The 19,500-nt window shown below is 39.5% G+C and overlaps 1 protein-coding gene across 1 annotated transcript in view; it reads right to left on the reverse strand.

The window, feature by feature from the left end:
- Positions 1-8,727: 8,727 nt before the first annotated feature.
- The window catches only part of CAB39 (calcium binding protein 39), a 43,792-nt gene continuing 33,019 nt past the window's right edge, over positions 8,728-19,500 (reverse strand). The window contains exons 4-9 of the mRNA XM_034064087.1: positions 17,385-17,503; positions 14,595-14,763; positions 13,836-13,895; positions 12,601-12,666; positions 12,151-12,294; positions 8,728-11,325 (exon numbers count right to left, since the gene is read on the reverse strand). Of these exons, the coding sequence (XP_033919978.1) occupies positions 11,137-11,325; positions 12,151-12,294; positions 12,601-12,666; positions 13,836-13,895; positions 14,595-14,763; positions 17,385-17,503 (747 nt within the window). The 3' untranslated portion in view covers positions 8,728-11,136. The remainder of the gene's footprint in view (positions 11,326-12,150; positions 12,295-12,600; positions 12,667-13,835; positions 13,896-14,594; positions 14,764-17,384; positions 17,504-19,500) is intronic.

Below are 19,500 nucleotides of genomic sequence, written 5' to 3' on the forward strand. Positions count from 1 at the left end.
CTGACGAGGAATGCCTAAGGCCCCCACACTGGTCAAAGGAGAGGCTGGAGCTGTCAGGAGAAGGCTGAGGCTCAGCCCTGGCTGTGAGTAATGTCTAACAGCAGCAAGGTCCAGATTCTGTGTGACAGAAACCAGAGGACATGCACACCTTGACCTGCTGGTATCAGACAGTGAACAGTGTCAGGTGAATGGTACACATCTATGCAGTTAACTGGCCACGACACTCTCCACGGTTGTTTTGTGTGTGAATTCTATGAAATAATGGGTTTTTTAGCTCATATACATAACAGTCCTCTAAAGAGGACTATATAAGAGATTAGCATAGTCAGTATAGCCAAGGTCAGCACGCCTTTCTGGACAGCTGTGTATCTTTAATGAATAACTGAACTTTAAACAGTCAATTTAATTAAATGCATCACTTCACTAGAGAAAATATTCAGCACTTGTGACATTACGCAATGCTGCACTCAGTGCAAAGATACAAGATAAATAAGGAACGTTTGGGGCTTGCATTTCACCCTGCATGACTTAACTTCCTATTACTTTTTACCTCTCCCTTTTTAACTACATATTTATGTTTATATATTTAGAAGCGAGAACAGGCTAACTGAACCTTTCAGAACTGCCAACAGCTGCTCAGGTAGAAACCTCACCATTATGAGATTGCCCAATCTCTAGAAACAAGATTTCCTTCATGAAGTGTTTGGTTGATCTTTCCTGCAGGAACAGTGAAAAGCTGAGTGCTCCTAAACTCTGTAACCCTGAGAAACAAAACGGGTCCTAAATGCTGTCACCCCAATCTGACTGTCATTTTTATCACTCACAAAATCAAGGTGCAACAGAAAAGGCCAATAGGATTTGTCTGTTGTTTCTAAGTGCAAGGGTAGCTCATGATAGAATCTGGGGGGCAGCAGTGTAAAGCTTTATATTTCACGTAACAAACAAGAGGAACATTATTCATCTGCTTCTTTGTGGGAAAGGAGCACACTAAAAAAAAAACCCAAACCATCTAGAACTGCTTGACCAAATAATGAAAGGAGATCTTCATAGGAAGGGGGCACAGAACATCTGGACTATTCTTGTTTTTTCCCTTTTTATAATGCACAGAGCACATGAAAGGGTTTTTTGGTACTTCTTACTCTAAAAGAATTTCTTTTGCACTTGCTTCTCCTTTACATTAAAAATTAAAGTCCTGCCTTGAAGAGAAGGCTCTGGGGCAAACAGCATCAAAGACATGCACAAGTCAGGACCGAGCACACTGGTAAGGACATTTGATTAGTGCCCATTATGCATCAGATTCTTAAGGCTACAGATGAAAGTCAACAAATTTGAAGATTCAAAATCCAAACCGAACAAAATTCAGTTCAGCTGTAATAAATCTTTTCAGAAGTTCAAATAAATTAACTCTTTTACATTGCTAATGGTTTAGTTCAACAAAACCTCCCCAAAATTCACAGCTATCTTTGGGCTGAGGAAACCTGTTCTTCACACTTGAAACGAGTGATACATCAACTGCCTTTTCATTGCCTTTGACATTAACTTGAGGAGTCTGTGGCTGGCTATTTACTGCAATGTGGTCTGTAGACAGTCTCTCTAGATGTGTCTGGAAGTCATCCCATTTAAGGAAAAGGAGTAATCTTTTCTCCTGTGCTGTTGGGACTTTCAGTGGGCAGCAGTGGGACAGTGACTGCGTAATGGCCTGGTCTGCTCTCATGCTCTAAGAAATGCTTTCAGCTAACATGCATCCACATAGGTGTCAAAACAGAAGTTCTGTCCTCAAGCTGTGGTGATGGAGCAGTACTGGGCTGCTGGAAAAGACCACGTGCTGGCCTATGACACCACACAAGCAAACCTGAACCAGAGCTGCTCTTTTTGCTTAGTTCATACCAGAGGAGGGCAGAAAGCAGCAGTTTACACTGAAGCTAGACAAAGAAAAGTACTTCAGTACCTGGATATGCTTAATATACACTGAAGTCCATGTTTGAGACAGAAGTTTGAGGTAACTGGTTACAGTCTGTGAGCTCAGCCCTTAAAACATGAGCCTGCACAGTGCACATGAAAACAGAGATGCACCAACACACTGTGGAAGGACACATAAGCACTACCACAGCCTGAAGCACTTCACCTGCCTTTCTCCATCTTTTTCCCTTCCCAATGTGATGCTGTCTTGCACATTTCCTGTCCAGAAGCCTGCTGTTTTTCCCAGATGAATGCTAGGTCTGGCAATGCTTTCACAAATAGGCTTTAAAAGTTACCTTCTGAAACAAGCTTGAATCCCAAATCCTTTTTCTGCTGAAGGGAACAGTGCTTTCCTCAGTCAGCTGGTCTCTTTTCAGAATAGAAAAGCAACCTTAGGGCTGAGGGAGAAGGACTAGAGGCTATTATTTCTTGTGCATCAATAGAACCGACTTCAACATTGAAGTCTGTTGTGCCTGCAAACATGCCAGATGATTCTTCTCTCCAGCATACTTGTTGCAGGAGGAGGAAACCTTTTCTTTCAGACTAGTTGTTGGTGAAACTATCTACTAAAACAGCAAACAACAAAAGATATCTTATTTGTAAAACAAACACTTTGGATTTAGAAGCCAGTAAGAGGAAGCAGATAGGGTGCATCTGATGACATTTTGCCAGTTTCTTTCTCAGCTTTTCAACTGAGCTTTCAAAACTGAAAACTCCCTTTCCCCTCTTCTGCAAGTGTGGTTTTGGTGGATTGCCTACTGCATGCTGAGCTAGGGATGCTGAGCCTGCTGATGTTCTCTAACTCATGTGGCTATGTTGCCCTAGTTAGGACTAAATGATATATTATACCCCGAGTCACCCTCTGCTGATGACTGCTACATGTTTTCTGGCATTAAGTGTTAGGATTGGAGCTGGCTTGGAATTTTCCATAGGAGAGATCTTCTGAAAGAGAATTCTGTTTCTGAGAAAAACAGAAATTTTCCATTAGGGGAAAAAAGTTGTTTCTGCCAAAAACCAAAAACATTAAAGTTTTGTTTGTAAAGTGGATCAAAACATAGTGTTTCATTTTGAACTGACCTGGACTAAACAAATTGCCCAGTGTCCCAGAGGATCTACATTGATTCTGGATAATTTCAGGTGGACACAGTCCAGCCACAGTATGAAAAGAAACATCAAGTAAACCAGAATTAAAACCTGAAAGTGATGTCACCATGAACAACCAGTGTCTGGCCTGGATCAGCTCTGTGCCCTCTGCTGTTGTGGAGGCAACAAGGGGCAGTAAAAGACCCACTTTGGCATACAAGTTTTCTCTGAGGTGTGGAGAACCTCACATGAGAGCTACCAGTATTCCATCTGGGTAGAGATATCTTCTCACTTCCCTTCTGCTTCCTGAAGTTAAAGACCACACTGTAAGATAAGGATAATCAAATTAAACCATCTCCCAGCTGTCACAGGACTTCTGACCTCTGATCTGTACTTTTTTTCCCCCCAAATAAAGCAAAACCTCCCTGTTCAGTGAATGCAAGCCTCTAGACATGAAAGACCCCTCAAAAGCAGACCACACATCCAGAAGCTCAGCAGCTACAGGCTGAAGGACCTCACTTTACAGCTCTATCCTGTGCCAGAGGATAAGGCTGGAGAGACGTGTGGAAGCACTGGCACAAAAAGCAGTTTAACTTAAGAAACAGACAACAGTGACATGGGTATCATCACCCAGCTCTCCAGGAGAGGCTACAGACTAGCCCTAAGAATACCTGTCAAGGGCCTGACATGAAGCCATTGTTTGGGCAGTGTTCTGACCTCATTTGTCCCTTTGGTGTACCAATTTAAATGCTGTTTGACTTGCAATTACCTTTTCTTACCCTGAGAGTGCTAACGATTAAGACAGCAGTGGAAGGAAGCAAGGTCTGGTTGAGATACTGATGATGTACGCAAACTGCAACGGTCAGTCTGAATCTGAGCACCAGGGGCAGAGATTTGTCCTTAAACCTGTCACTTCTGATAGCAGTACTGCAAATCCAATTGCAGCAGCAGAAACAGTCTTTTTGGGACTAATCCACCAAGAGACTAGGAAATCAAAGACCTGATCTCCTCTGCTGAGCTCATTCCATGCAGACTGCTGTCTAGTCACAGCATGATATAGATACCATTTGACTGCTTGGAGAGCAAGATTCCCCTGCCAACTAGCTTGAGATCAGAAGGAGGCTGCCCCAGCCCACCTACCTACAGCACTGAAATGACAGGAAAGATTGCAAAAGCACACTCAGTGACAGAGTGTCACTGACACCAGAAACCCAAATACAAAGGTTTATACATTTTGGAATCAGAAAGTAAACACTGGCTGTTTTACAAATCTGTTATCAACTCCAGGTATTCAGTGCCCCACACAGCTGTGTACTCTCACTCTGCTATTCACCATTTTCTAAAGATATACAAATAGCAACCTCTAGGAAACCATACATTGCCTGCAGCAATCATAAAATCATAGAATCATTGAGTTTGGAAAGGACTTTAAAGCTCATCCAGTTTCTCATGGGCAAGGACACCTTCCACTACAGCAGGTTGCTCCAAGCCCTGTCCAAGCTGGCCTTGAACACTGCCATGGAATGTTGGCAAAATGGCAAAGCCTGCAGCAATGATACTCGATGACACTCTTCACCACTGCACTTTTTACAAGAGACTCAACAGTTACAGAGCATTTCCCAAAATGTCCAAAAGAGTTCCTTGGAAAAAGGACTGAAAAGACAAATGGCAGAAATTGGAAGGGAAAGACAAGAATGGAAAAAAGTGATTTGCCAAGAGAATTAGGATTTTATATGTGAAGGATCAGACTCTGCAAGAGAGGGATTAACTAACAGAAAGCAGGGCTGCAGAAAATGTCCTTTATGAACTTGGAAGTTCAGAAGCAAGGAGTGGGACTGCCAGGAGAGATAAAAAAGATTTAGAAACTATTATATCCCCAGACCAGAAACAGTTTGTGTGGCTGACTAAACACAGTTATATGAATCAAAGACAGCTAACACAAAACCGCTGTTCCCACTGCAGTGCTGTGTTAGGAGAACACAGCTCAGCTGCAAAACTGGATCCTTTCCGACCCTTTTCATTGCTGCCCTATCTTGCTCCATGTTATTTTCCCACAGGTTTCGATCTAATGTGGAAGGAGTCTGTGGGATGAGGCAACACCCAGGTCAGCCAGGAGGCTGCAGGAAAGCTGGGGCAAGCTGGACAGCAGCAGTGCCACCTCTCCTGGCCAGGACCTGGCAGCAGACCTATACAGCTGGTGGCATTGAGCTGAAACCAGAAGCAGGCAGTAGACCTTGGGTGCTACCTGCCCAGTAGATGGTTTTCAAAACCAGATTTGCAGTTTAGTGCTCGTTCTGAAGAGCCATCAGCCACCATAGATATCTATGCAGCTATTAGCAATTCCTCTTTATTAGTAAAATAAGGACTTCCTTTTTGGAACTTTTTCGCAATGAGAAACATCAGCCATTGGAATAATCTCTCCAGGGAAGTGGTGGATTCTCCAGCACAGGGCAGTGCTAAGATTTGGTGCTGGGATGTGTTGTCTAGGCTACGCTTTGCCAGGAAAGGTTGGACCAGGTGATTCTTGAGGTCCTTTCCAACCTGGAATTTTATGATTGGACAGGGCTTTGGGTCACACGGTCTAGTGTGAGGCATCCCTGCAAGCTAAGTTTTACAGCCAGGTAAACCCTTGCACTTTTTAGTCTCTCCAGACTATTTCTCAACCTGTCTAGGTTGAGGCCTGAAAGCCTGCAATACAGTCTGATTTCTCTTAGCAACACCTCTTTTAGCACTGTACAATCTGTAAGGGGCTGGTAAAGAGCTAAAACTTGGTTTACTCACACCTCAACTGTTTAAACACTGCAATTACATGTACTGCATGCCTTATTTAGATGCCCCAAATTCTAGTTACAAAGGTTTATTTATGTTAGAACACACGACATTCTTAAACTTGCCAAAGCAGCCCTAAAAATCTATATAGCTTCTATTCTTGTGTTCTGCTCAAATGAAGTGCAAACGTAATCCTGCCTGCAAGTCTCTAAACACTAAGCAATGTTAAATTCAGTCCACCATCTCTTTTATTAGTAGAACCTTGTTAGGCAACACTCACATTTTCATTACCCTGAGTTTCTTCTTGGTGGGATGTGAGGCATTCCCAAAGGCTGCCACAAAAGAACAAATAAGACCTGTAACAGGATCCTCCATGACAGCTCACTATAAGGAATTTGCTGGGGAAGAAATGCAAAAATACTGGGTGTTAATTCAGTTGTAGGCAGAACAGACTACTTAATGGGTGCAGACAACCCCAGTTATAATCATTTCTCTTAAATAATACATACATCACTGTTCCAATAGATATAGAAAGCAGCATACATATATATCACTTGTTTTTCCAAACAGATCCACCCCTCTAAAACATGTCTAAACTCTATATTCTAGCACACCGTTTCTCTTCCTTCACTCCAACAATGCCCTCTTGATCCATCCTTTACTGTTACCAGTATTATGATCACATAAGGCAATTCAGGCAGTGTCACCTCCATAAGGAAGATGCTCTCCTTTGTCACATGTAACCCTGCATACCAGAGTGGTGCTCAGCCCCACCACACCATCACTAGAAAACTCTCCTGCCATACATAGATAGTGAAGAAACCTTAAATATGAAGGGTCTGTTCATGAAAACTGACAGAAAGCCAGCTCTGGCCAGGGTGTTTCCAAGCAAGAAATAAAACAAATCCAAATCTTTACCTTTACTGCATAAAAGCTTGCCTTTACATTTTGTTGTGAATACCCCAGACTTACTAGAAACCTAATTATTCATTAGTTGTGTAACTCAGGGTTTTGTGGTGGTGGTTTTTGAAGAGAGATGAGTCACCAGATACCTTTCAAAAGGAAGCAGAACAGGTCTTTTCTCTCACATAATAGCCAACTTCCTTCCAAGATGCAATATATTGGTATGGTCCTCTCCTCCCTCTTTTTAACAACTTTTCAGACTTCGATGTTGTTGTTATTTTGCCCTGCCTCCAGTCACATGGGATTTAAACTGGATCTAACCAGGTACACTTGTAAATACATATTACATACACTGGAAACAAATTTTCACAAGATCAATGTGCTCAGATTAAGCTAAACACTGATTTAAAGACGTAACATGCAAAAGAACAGGGTTCTTTTTTCCTTAGGATGCTACCCATCAACTTGAATTACAGTACACTGAATACCTAAAATAAACAGCACCTTAGACATCCTTACAAAGGCCAAAACCTTTGGAGAATGGAGCACAGATATGAGAAATAACCAAAGTGATGACAAAAAATAAAGGTACTGCACCCAATGAGATGGCACCAGCTCAAGTGAGCAGCCACATAAGAGAAAGCAATAGACAGAAAAATTGCAGCAGAGGAGCCAGCAAAGGTCTAGAATAAAGGTGGGGGGAGGACAGAAACAGCAGCAAAAGGAAAACCAACAAAGTTGTCTTCTAGGAATGACTTGGCAGGCAAGCAGAAAGCAAACTTACTGCAAGCAGCTTTGTCCACAGCCTGCTCCTGAGGGCTCTGAGTGATTCCTGGAGATGGCAGCTCACAAGACAGGTCCTGATCATCACCTCTGCAGGGAGAACAGATGTCAAGAAGTCAGTGCACCACCTCCTTGCATTCCCCATGCCTCCTCCTGCCTGGGCTGTTTCATGCCAGCACCCTGTCAAGTATCACAGAATTGTTTAGGTTAGAAAAGACCTTTAAGATCATCAAGTCCAAACGTTCCTCAGCACTGCCAAGGCCACCACTAACCTATGGCACTAAGGGTTTTGTCTACATGGGGTTTGAACACTTCCAGGGACGGTGAATCCACCACTTTCCTGGGCATCCTGTTCCAATGCCTGACCACCCTTTCAGTGAAGAAATTGTTTCCAATTGACCACTTGTTCTTTTAATTAAAATCTACAATTTGATTAGTGTAAATGACTCCTTCCCCTTGTAACCTGTGATCTGAGGAAGGAAAAGACCAGCATTTTTATACCAAGGCTCCATCACATGCAGCCTCTAGTGGGGGCTATCAAAGACCAAGTATTTTTGCCTTGCAAGGCAAGTGTGTTCCTGCCTGGAAACCAGATTTTGCAGTGATTTTGCTAACAAAATCATCCAAAGAATGTACATAAAAACCTCATGAATGTTTTGTTGTCAGTTTCTTTTTTGGTTTGGCTCTTTTGGGGGGAGTAGGAGAGGAGTTTGGTTGGCTTATTATCTTCTTCAGCGTAACACATGCTCCTGATGTTCGCCACCTTCCAGAGCTGGGGGTGTTACCTGTGAAAAATGGACAGACACCTTGAAGGACAAGAAGACCACAGGATTTACTAAAGAATGAGTTACCAATTGCACACACTTTGGGCTCCTGAAATCTAAAGAGAAAAAAGGACCCCAAATTATGGAGGACTCACTTCTGCAAATCCCATCAGGTCCTGTCCCTAGACGTGATGCAGGAAATAGCGTCTCCTCTCTTTGCCCTTGGTCATGCAAAAAAGGAACAGAATCAGCAAATAATGCTGCAAACAGGCAAGAGAAACCAATAATTACTTTAAATTACTTACATCTCTAATGCAGCACGTTGTCTTTATTTTTTAAAAATGCTTTTGCAAGCCAGAATTTTACATGATTTCAAAAAGCTGAACCCCTCCAAGGCAACACAGGAGAACAGATGCACATCCACAAGAAACTCATCCTGTTCAGTAACAACAGTAAAGACCAGAGGTTTTTCTTCAAAATTTTATTTCAATTTAAATTATGGGGCCAGCCAGATTTTTTGGATAAAAACGCATTTTCCTCAGGAGAAATGAAATGCTACCACGGAAATAGAATTACAATTGTATACATCTCTTACTTAAAAGAAAAAAAGAAGACAAAACAAAAACCCAAAACCCGCTCGCACTTAAAATACCTTTTAGTAATAACCTTAAGCCTTCAAGCAGATAAGCAACCACTTCCAGAACAATAGGTTTTTAATACGAACACGTCAGATGAGCTGTAATTTAAATACAACTTCTTCTCTAAAGCCAACATTCAAATGTTTCCACATATTAAAAAAAGTCACCATAGCCATTGTTTCCAAGGCCTAATATAGAGTAACCTCCATCCCAGTCCAAATGTTTTCACTTCTTAACGTATATAAATCTTTAGCATGTCTACATTTTCTAAAGAGGAAGCCTTATATGTTATGGTGAGTAACTTGGCAAATAATGTTCTCCTCCACTCAGCTATGATAAACCAAAAGGTAATAGACTGTTTGTACTGAACTATAACACCATCTCATGGCCAATTCTGCTTGCCTGTGATCTTCAGAGTAAGCTATTTTCCTTTTTGTAGGCAAAATGAATTGGTTTGCAAAGGACACGTTAAGAACCTTTATAAGACCAATTACGACGTTAAGAGCAATTTTAAACAACTCAATTTACTGGAGCTATCTGACTTCCATTGTGAAGGCTTTCAAACCAGCTTACACATCACTTTGGAGTTTCATCTTGCTGATTGCAGAATATTTTAATTAGGAAGAGGACAGGAAGCAACAAACATTTTCTATAGCATTCGCAATCGGATTCAGCCATGCAGAATTTGCACTCCCAGACTCCAATCCGTAAGTTTGCTTGGTTGTGATCTTAGCATTACTATATGATGGATAAATACAATTTTAATAACATCGAGCAATATTTAGTAGATTCCTTTTGTATGGTCACAGTAACAAAACCATGGTGCAAAATCAGTTGGGTTTTGGTTTTTTTTATATAGATACTGACAGTTTGCAGCATTAAAGAACAGAAGCAACAAAATTAAATCATTTTGTTACCCTAGGACATCTATGAAGTTGTTTCCTGAAGTCAGAGGGGTCAGAAGGAATTAAATCACTCACTCACACAACTACTATACTGAGTTACTTACTATAAGAAAGAAATGATGCACTGCAGGCTCCCCAGCAGTAAGAGTGATCACTATTAATTTTGCATAACCTTTGCTGAGCTGGTGAGCACAATGTTAGTTTAACTGAATAAGGCCAATATTATCCAGTAAAAAATGTAGTACAAAGGGTTCCAGTTCTCTATTTCAGCCTACCCTAAGCGATGACACCCCATTAGATAAGTGAATTTGTTTGGGTTTTGGTGGGTTTTTCTTCCTTTTAATGCTGCAGGATTTAAGATTGTTAAATCAGCATTTCCATGTGATCTTAAGTATTCAATTACATATGAGCATTCATTTTGTAAAACTCAATATTAGGTAATAGTTACAGACTAATACAATAACATTCCTCTGCTGTACAAATTAAATCATATTTTAAAGAAATGAGCAGCCTAGGAGTTATATACAAAAGAAACCAGCAAGCATTGTTGAAATGAAATGCAAAATGTCACTGCTAGGTCTACTGTCTGAAATACCTTTGAAGTAAAATTAACAAAACCCCTCAGAACATATTTCCAAGTTTACAAGTCAATTCTCAGAAAAACCAAATCATGTCAAAAAAAAACAAAACAAAACGTTCTATAAAGCAGTGAAAGGCATATATACATTTTCCTTATGAACCTGGAGATTTCACTCTTTTAAAAGTTGCTAAGTTTCAATATGTTTATTTGCAAGACAACTTTATCCCAATAAGCTCACATCTTAGATACATTTCCCCTTTGATTACAAATAAAGCACTGCACATTTTTGTTTTTTTTTAAATCAAGGCATATAATCTTATACTATGGTGCCAGGTATGCACAGGTCACATTGTGCTCGTATCTCAAACAAGGTAAGTGCAAACATACAGATTTATTCAGATTTGCAAGCATGCAACCTGTTACTTAACTACATTAATACCTTCTCTCCTAAACCAAACTAGTATCTATATGTTTGCTTTCACGAACCTAGAATCTTTCTTTTCAGGACTCCTAAAACAAGCAGTGTCTTTGAATTCTGAAATGACACAAATATCAAGAAAGTCCACATTGTGCAAGAAAGCAGCAGCTATGTTTTTCAACTTGGACTAAAAAAGAAAAGAGAAAAACAAAAACCGTTCACTGAACAGCAGATTAGCAGTAATGTTCCTCATGAATCGGTAAGAGTGCCTGATGCTGAATATCTAACAGCAAATGCTGAATTTGGGTTTAATATTTTAAGGGTTTATTGGAGGTTAAGCTTCTTGCTGTGCTGGTCTCTTCAAATCCCTGATCTGTTTAACTAAATAGGTCTTCTCATCATTAAATTGTTCATCCTCGGTCCTGTCATTCTGAAACTTGCTGAGGAACTCAATAAGTTTGGTCTGATTCTTTAGAAGGATGTCTAATATAGGCTGTGTCTTGTTAGGATTGGCTACAAACACCTGCAAGAAAATAAAAGGCATTTAGCATGGCAATAGGAAACAGAAGGCTAAGTTAAAAACAAACCCAGCCAGCAAAACAGTGATGACAATAACTTAGAATATTTTCATTATTCCACATTCCAGTATCGCTACAGACAAAAAAATAATGGAGTAAATGCAAGGGGGTTTTATTAGAAGTTGAATACCGGTACCAAAGTAAATTAAATTTGTAGGACCTGACCAGCCAAAATACCCTCTGCAAAAACCACTGAAGACACCTCCCAGTTAAATTTAGTGGCAAATGCATGGTTTCATGTTATATACAGCATCGGATGTGTATGTTAAAGTTCCCTAAAATATTTATACCTCAGGTTCCATCTACAAGCTCTTAGGTATTTGCTTGTCTGCTGCCAAGTTGGAAGGTATCTGCTACAACGTGTAAATTACAATTCAGACTTTGAAATTTAGGTGATTCGACAGAAATACTGCTACCCTTCATCAATCATGCAGCATGACAAAACCACTTTTTAACTCCAGGTTGTTTCATGATCTCATGTGAAATCATGCATTCCTCCTTATCTTACTGCTCTTCATGCTTCTGAATTCCAAGATTTTCTGACAGAGTTCACACACTATTTATATGGAAGTCCCTAAGTGTTTTCTCAACGTTTTTTGTTACCTGTAAAGATGGATCATAATAAAGACAAACACTATCTCCCTCTTTATTGAGCCACACAGTAATTAAGATAAGCTCCATTTAGGCTCAGCTAAGTCCTTTACTCAACTAAGCAACTTCTGGTGGGTTTCTTTTGTCATTTGTGGGGGGGAGGGAGGTGTTAAACATACCTTAAACACATGAAAGGCCTCAAATTGAATGTTACGACTCTTGTCTCGTAGAAGGTTCATCATGAGTTTGAGATTTTCAGGTTTACTGATGTACTTTGTCATAATTGTGAAGTTGTGCCTGTCCAGCAACAATTCACCAAGGAGCTAAAAGTGGGAAAACAAGCCCAAACAAAAAAATTACTTGACATTGGACATAAGAGACAACTAATAAGTGTACACATAGCCATTTCTACACAGGGAAAGAAATTAGCTGGGTGTGTGCTGGACACCAACTAATGGAAGGACTGGACACTAAAGCAAAGTAGCTTATCTCAAGCACTAAAACATACAAAAAAATAAACTAAATACTACCCAAGGTAGTTACTGAAGCCATTTCAATTCAAGTCAAAGCACATGAAAATAAAGGAATTCCCTAACTTTGCACTGAAGAAGAAAATGAAAGTGCCTTACCTTAAGTGACTGCCTCTTCGTCACGTAGTTCTCTGAATGAAGCAACTTCTCATATTCACTGAAGAACTGAACACAGAATAAAGAGAAGGGTTAGGACCTTCCCAAGCATCATACACACTCTTCTTCCACATGTTTATAGCAAACTGGAGGAGATGCTAATCCATACCAAAAATGCAAACAAAATCCGAAGTCTGTAGGTTCCTGTAAGTCACTACTGCTTAAACACTGCATATGCCTTATAAAAAAATCAATTACACTTTCAGGCACATTTAATGGTTAGATTGCAATGTGGTGGAAGTAGTTATCTCATTAGAGAATCATAGAACGTTTGTTTGGGAAAGATCTTAAGATCATCCAGTTCTAACCCCCTACCACAGGCAGGGACACCTTCCATTGGACCAGGCTGCTCCAAGCCCCATCCAGCCTGGCCTTGAACATTTCAGGGATGGAGCATTCACAAATTCACTGGTCAGCCTGTGCCATTGCCTCACCACCCCTCCCAGTAAAGAACTTCCTTAAATCTAACCTGAACTTCCCCTGTTTAAGTTTAAGTCCATCATCACTTGCCCTATCATTACAGTCCCCGATGAAGAGTCCCTCTCCAGTATCCTTGCAGGCCCCCTTCAGATACTGGAAGCTGCTCTGAGGTCTCCACGCAACCTTCTCTTCTCCAGGGTGACCCAATTTTCTCAGCTTGTTTTTGTATGGAAGGTGCTCCAGCCCCTAGTCATCTTTATGGACTCTTCTGGGCTTGCTCCATGCCCTTCTTATTTTGGGGACACCAGAACTGAAAGCAGTATTCCAAGTGGGGTCTCACGAATGCAGAGTAGAGGGGCAGAGCTCCTTTAACCTACTGGTCACACTTATTTCTTAAACTACAGTAATTCCTGATACTGGATGCTGTTCATTAGTTTCAGGAGTCCCCAGCAGATGGAGGGGGCTACCTTGCATTCTTCGGTTGTTGTGAGTTAATACAGCCGTAAGACAAAGACAAGGAAAGGGTTCCCTCTAGTGGAAAAATCAGATCAAGTTGTCTGTTCTTATGTCTTTCTACATTCAACAGAACACCTTAATCTTTAATTACCTGCTTGGCAGAAATTACTGTCAATTCAATTCGTTTATATTGTGTGCAAATTTCCAAACACAAAGCTAAAAACAAGGAACGAAAATACTGATTTCTTCAAATAAGATACACAGCACTAGAAAATTCAGAGTATTAAAATCCATCTGCTCACCCTATCGTAATGTTGTTCCAAAAATTCTGCACTTAGCAACTTGTGTCTTGTAAGCAAATCCTGCAAAACAGCACAAAACCACTATTTACACTAAAATATTTAAACAGTACATAGACATTCTCATTAGACAGAGAGTACACATAAAACATCCAAAAGAAAATGTTGCTATTTCATTAAATGAAGAAATTCAGGACATGAATGCAGTTACCTGGACATTGTCAAGGATCCTGGCATCACTTAGGAAAGGTCTGGGATGTATTATGTTAATTGACACAGGTAAACAGTCCATGGAACTATCACTGAAGAATGCTATTTATAGATCAAGGCTACACTTGCACATAACTTCACACAACCAAGATTAAGACCCAGTATTTAACAATGACCATACTATGCGTACAGTCCCAAAAGTGGTTGTTTTAGGGTAACAAAAGATTTCCCCAGACAAAGCATCAGCATCAAATACACACAGGTATGTAACAGAATATATTCACATACATTCAGTTAATGCATGACTTAAATAAAGTTTAAATCTTGCTTTCTGGAATAAAAGTTATTGGGAACACAGCATAGACATTTAAAGCAATGTCCTGCATTCTGAGAAATAAGGAACAGTGTCCTGCTTACCCATCTGCATCACACCTACTTGTTTTACCCCTTTCCATAGGCTTGTTTTGCCTAAGAACATAACACCCATCATCTGGATTCACACAGCAGAGAGCTGCAGAAGTAATAACAATCCAAATGTTCTATGTAAATTACCTTGAATGTGGCAAATGCATCTGAAGCAATGTCAAATGTTGACATTTCCACGTATCTGAAGAAATCGTAGAACTGTTCTGACCACAAGATTATTTTAGCAAGTGGCTCATGCCTGATGCATTCTCTAAGCATTATTCCACAATTTAGAGCAATTTCTGGAGACTCGTACCTATTAAAAGACAGACCAACAAACAAAAGAGCAAAAGAAGATTCTTTACAAATACCTTCACAAGTTTGCAATGCAACACCACCCTGCTCATAACAGGTTTCAGTGCCATCAAGTAAACCAAAGCCAGAAGTTAGGGGTACTTGTTTCCACATTAACCTCCACTTTTACATATTTCTAGGAAATACTACTGAAATCACTGCCAGTTAAATGCCAAATTAACAGCCAATGCAAATGACTTTCACAAACTGAGAAACAAGACTAAATGGAGTATTTTCTTCATACTCAAAATCAGTTGTTTTCATATTGGTGGGACTGCAGACAGCTGGAAAAGCAGTAGTGACTTGTGTCTTAAAAGCTGTTTGTTTAAACGTGACAGTAATTACACCAAACTATGCGTGACATCAGCATGAAGAGTTAACAAGACTAGACATAAATTTGTATCTCCTCTTTTGTTAAACCATTTTTCCAGCGTCACTCCACATATCATGGACTTCAAACCTGGAATGCTGGCAACACTGTCTTCGTATTCTAAGACCAGTATTGAACACCTGCCTCTAAATCTGCACCTTCTTACAAGAGACCTCTGGAACACGTCCATCAGTGATTTGATGGAAGTGATGAAGCCATCTCTGATGGTTTCATTTCAAAATCGTTGCTACGTTTCCTTGCAGGCTTTCTTGCTCAAATACTGTAGGCTCTCTCAGCTGATGTGAGCATACACCAACAGCAGCTGTCAAGATCGCACAACGGTGTGTTTACAACACATCTGATACAAATACACCTTTGTACTTACTACTAGCTCCTTGTTTCCCAGGCAAACTAATAGTAGGACCCTGGATGAAGATGAAACTACCTTTCCAAACCAAGAACTAGTCTCAACATGTTGCAATATAAGCTATTCCAGTATAGAGAAAAGTTGTATCTGTTGTTACCTACCTGGTTCTGGAGCAGTCAAAGCTCCTTTTATATACCTTCCTGCCTCCTACCTGAAGGATCCTTCATCCTATACCACTGGAAGCTAATTCAGATTCACTCGAATAATCCAGGAGCAAAGCATCATTGTGCATACTAAGCATTAACTCTATTACCATACAAAAAACATTTGCTTATGAATTAATTTTTGTGTTAAATCCTGCAATACTTTCCCATTTAAACTGTCAGGGAGATTTGAAATCTATTGAACTTTATGCAACTCACCCCATAGTTTAAGTTTACAACAAATTGACTTAGTTAGATATGAGATGTCACATTTAAGTTGCTTAAGCTAACTAAACGCTCATTTCAAACATCGTGACTTATGAATGTGTTTCAACAATCCATGTCAGAATAATGCTTTCTGAAGGGTGACAACAGACTAAAAAAGAGCACAAGCATGTTACAGCCCTCATTCAGTCAGGGATCAGTGAGAACATGCTGAGAAAGTAGTTTCATCTCTGCACCTCATACATCTTTGCCTTCTTTTGCAAATTATTTTGAAGAATTATTGAATCAGTATTTCCTTTGTAATCCTTTTGTCCCTCCAAGTCTTGCTTCCCCTCTAAATGAGGGCTGTAATGAGGAAGAGGGGAGAGGGGAAATAACAAAGCATTTCTGGTAGGTGAGTGTTGATCTTACACACTTGTAAGAAGAGAAACAAATATCCCATACAAGTTCTTGTGCTAAACCTTTGGGGTCAGCATGAAACTAAAAGATGCAAAACTCCTGCTTTCTCCATACAGAACATTTCTCGCATGATATATTTTCCAGTGGCTTACACAAATGACCAAGATTAGGTAAATTTAGAGATACTACAACAAAATAGCTTAAACAAACAACCTGAAATACCCATAACTTCAACAACTATAAAAGTAGTACGTAGGTTTGATGAACTTTTCTATCCCAAAATAACACACTGCAAGTGCACTTTTCAGAACTTCCTTAATGCATGTAATTAGAAATGTGAGGAATTCTTTTCACATGTAGAAAGTACATTCTCTTCTGCATCCTGTTTTAAAATGAAAATGCTAACACCACCTTTCTGTTTTCATGTGCGAGGGCCACAGCTCTACATATGTAATTACATATTTGGTATGGCATGATTCTCCAATATCCAGCACATCAGATAATACAAGAATATAGGAAGAAACAGCCATTTGGCATGCACCATATGCCCCAAACCATTCCTTGTCCAGTCAAAATTGAGTTGGTGCATTTGTTATCAATTCAGGATTATAAATCACTATCAATAACAAGTCTAAAACCAAACAAAGACCAGGGGATAGGACAGAAATCTGGCAATGACAGGTGTTAAAGGAAAAACACAGCCTTCAGCTCTTGATGAATAAGTTCACAAGGAAATTGTTCGAATAGGATCAAATAGTATACTGAAAGGAAAACATCTGCACTACCCCAGTAAGAAGTCTTTAGGTTCCTAACAGATCTCAACTTTCAGTCATATTTTATGCAGAAGTAATTTTTTGGTGGTTTATTACTCAAATTTTTCTTTACTTTGGGGAATTACAGACATGAGAAAAGAAATTTAACAAAGAAAGAAAAAACATTTCAGAACTCATTGCTTCTCCATGAATGTAAAAACTTCTTACTTCACGTAGAAGTGTATTTATGCTTCATAGCATACGTACCCTTTTAATAGCATGAACAATATATTCTGTTGAGTGCAGATGTATTCAACTGTGGGAGTTCTTGTACCAATTTGCCTTCTGAGGATGTTGTTGAAGATTTGCGCAACATCTTTTTTGCCCTGTCAAAAACATCGGCAGTTAAAAAACACAATATTCAAGTCCACTGGGCAAGTTTACAGTTAACATTATCATCATCTCACACATTCATACTTTGTGAGCTCTGGAGCTCAGTCAGCCTCTGTACTCTGACCTTAAACAGATCAAATATCATGTTTCTTTATACCCCTTTCAAATACACCAAAATACTCAAAACACTATGTCAGGTTACAGCCAGATCACAGGTAATTTATGTTAAGTAAAGACAGCAGATGTCTCATCAATCTCCCGGGCTTGTTTTATACTTGTTTTTGATACTAACATACCAGCATTTAACCATGCTCTTGCCTGTGTGTTTCTTCATTATTCCATTATCCTCTCCCTTTGTCTAGAAACACACCTTAAGAGTGTGCAGAGCATTTCTGATGGCAGTGCTAACATCCAACTTAAAACTGCAACTTATGGAAGTTAAATAAATAAATCAAAACTATCAGGAGAAATCATCCACTCACCTAAAATGCAAGTCTCACATTTTTCAGTGCACAGAAGTATTAATAAGACTAGGATGCTGTAATTCAGCACAGATGATACACAAAGAAAACGTAGAAGGATAGCACCAGACAGTTTAAAAGTGACAGGGAATGTTCTCTAAGTATATATACACATCTCCTATTGATTTCTTCTGTCAGACCATAGCTAAAGATGGCAAATTCATACAGACATCTAACAAAAAGCTGGTTATAAATATAAGCGCTTTTCAGTGTCATTCAACATGCACCATTTAAAAGCCAGATTTCTGCAATTAACTTGCTATTGTGGGCTGCCGTAAAGATAACTTTAAGACTGTATTATCAGATCTAAGCCAGAAAAAAACAAGGTAAATATGTATTAAGCCTGGACTTGCAAATAAAGACCTGTTGAGCAGCTCCACATGAAGCTTCCCTGAATGTTATACATAAAACCTGAATGTAGATAATGCTCCTTGACAATCTCTAGCTGTAAAATAAATGCCCTGGGTAACATCAGCCAGCCTGTGAAGTAAAAATACAGGCTTATTTAATTAAAAAAAAAATTAAAAACCAGCATTTATTCAAAATTATTTCAGTTTCCTAATCAGCATCAAGAAAAAAAAAATCAAATGTTTATAAAAATGTAGGGTGTAGTCTTACAAATGAGATGTTTGTGAATTACCATGGGCAGTTTTGTTCGAGTGTTGTTTTCAGGACATAAGAGTTTGTTTGTAAATGTTTGTTTTCTCAATTACAATTCCATTGAAAGCCAGCCCAAACCAACACCAAAACTCTTTGTTCTGAAATGAGTAGAGCAGTGTTTCCAGAAATTGCTTTACTCAAACTCCACATAATATAGTCATCAACTCTCATTCACTAACACTGCCAATTTTGTGCTGGATCTCACAATTTGCTTTGGCTCCACCAGCAAGAACAGCATTTCCTTATTATGCACAGAATTGAGCTGATAGTGGTACACAGTAATACCAAAGCTAGTTATTGTTAGAAGGATGTATTACTAAGTGATCTCGTGGCCTAGCAAGGGCAAACAGGCACTGAACCCTGTGCCAATAGCCACGACTGCGAGAGGTGAGAGGGAGACTGTGCTAGTATTGTCTTCTCAGCAGAAGGATTCAGTCCCCCTTTGTTTTGGGCTTTTTTTCTTTCATTTAAAAGAAATAATAAATAAAAGTAAAAAAAAGAGAACAAAACCAACAACTGCACAAAGGAAACCACCTCTTCTACAGGCATGCTAGTGCAAATCAGAAAGGAGAAAACTTGTAAGACTGTTAAGTAGATGGTGTCAACTGCTTTGCTTGGAAAACAAGCTTCCAGATGAGGAAATAATTTTACATAGGTCTTTACATACAGCAAGGTCTGAATGGTCAGTTTCTTAATTACATCATTAAAATATTAAGTCAGTTACTTTGGGGGGGGGGTGTTGGTTTAGTTTTGGAGTTTTTTTTAACCATACTATTCAGATTCAAATACATTTCAGACGTTTTAAGAGT

This window comes from Melopsittacus undulatus, chromosome 6 (assembly GCF_012275295.1).
Source record: "Melopsittacus undulatus isolate bMelUnd1 chromosome 6, bMelUnd1.mat.Z, whole genome shotgun sequence".
Classification (NCBI taxonomy): Eukaryota; Metazoa; Chordata; class Aves; order Psittaciformes; family Psittaculidae; genus Melopsittacus; species Melopsittacus undulatus.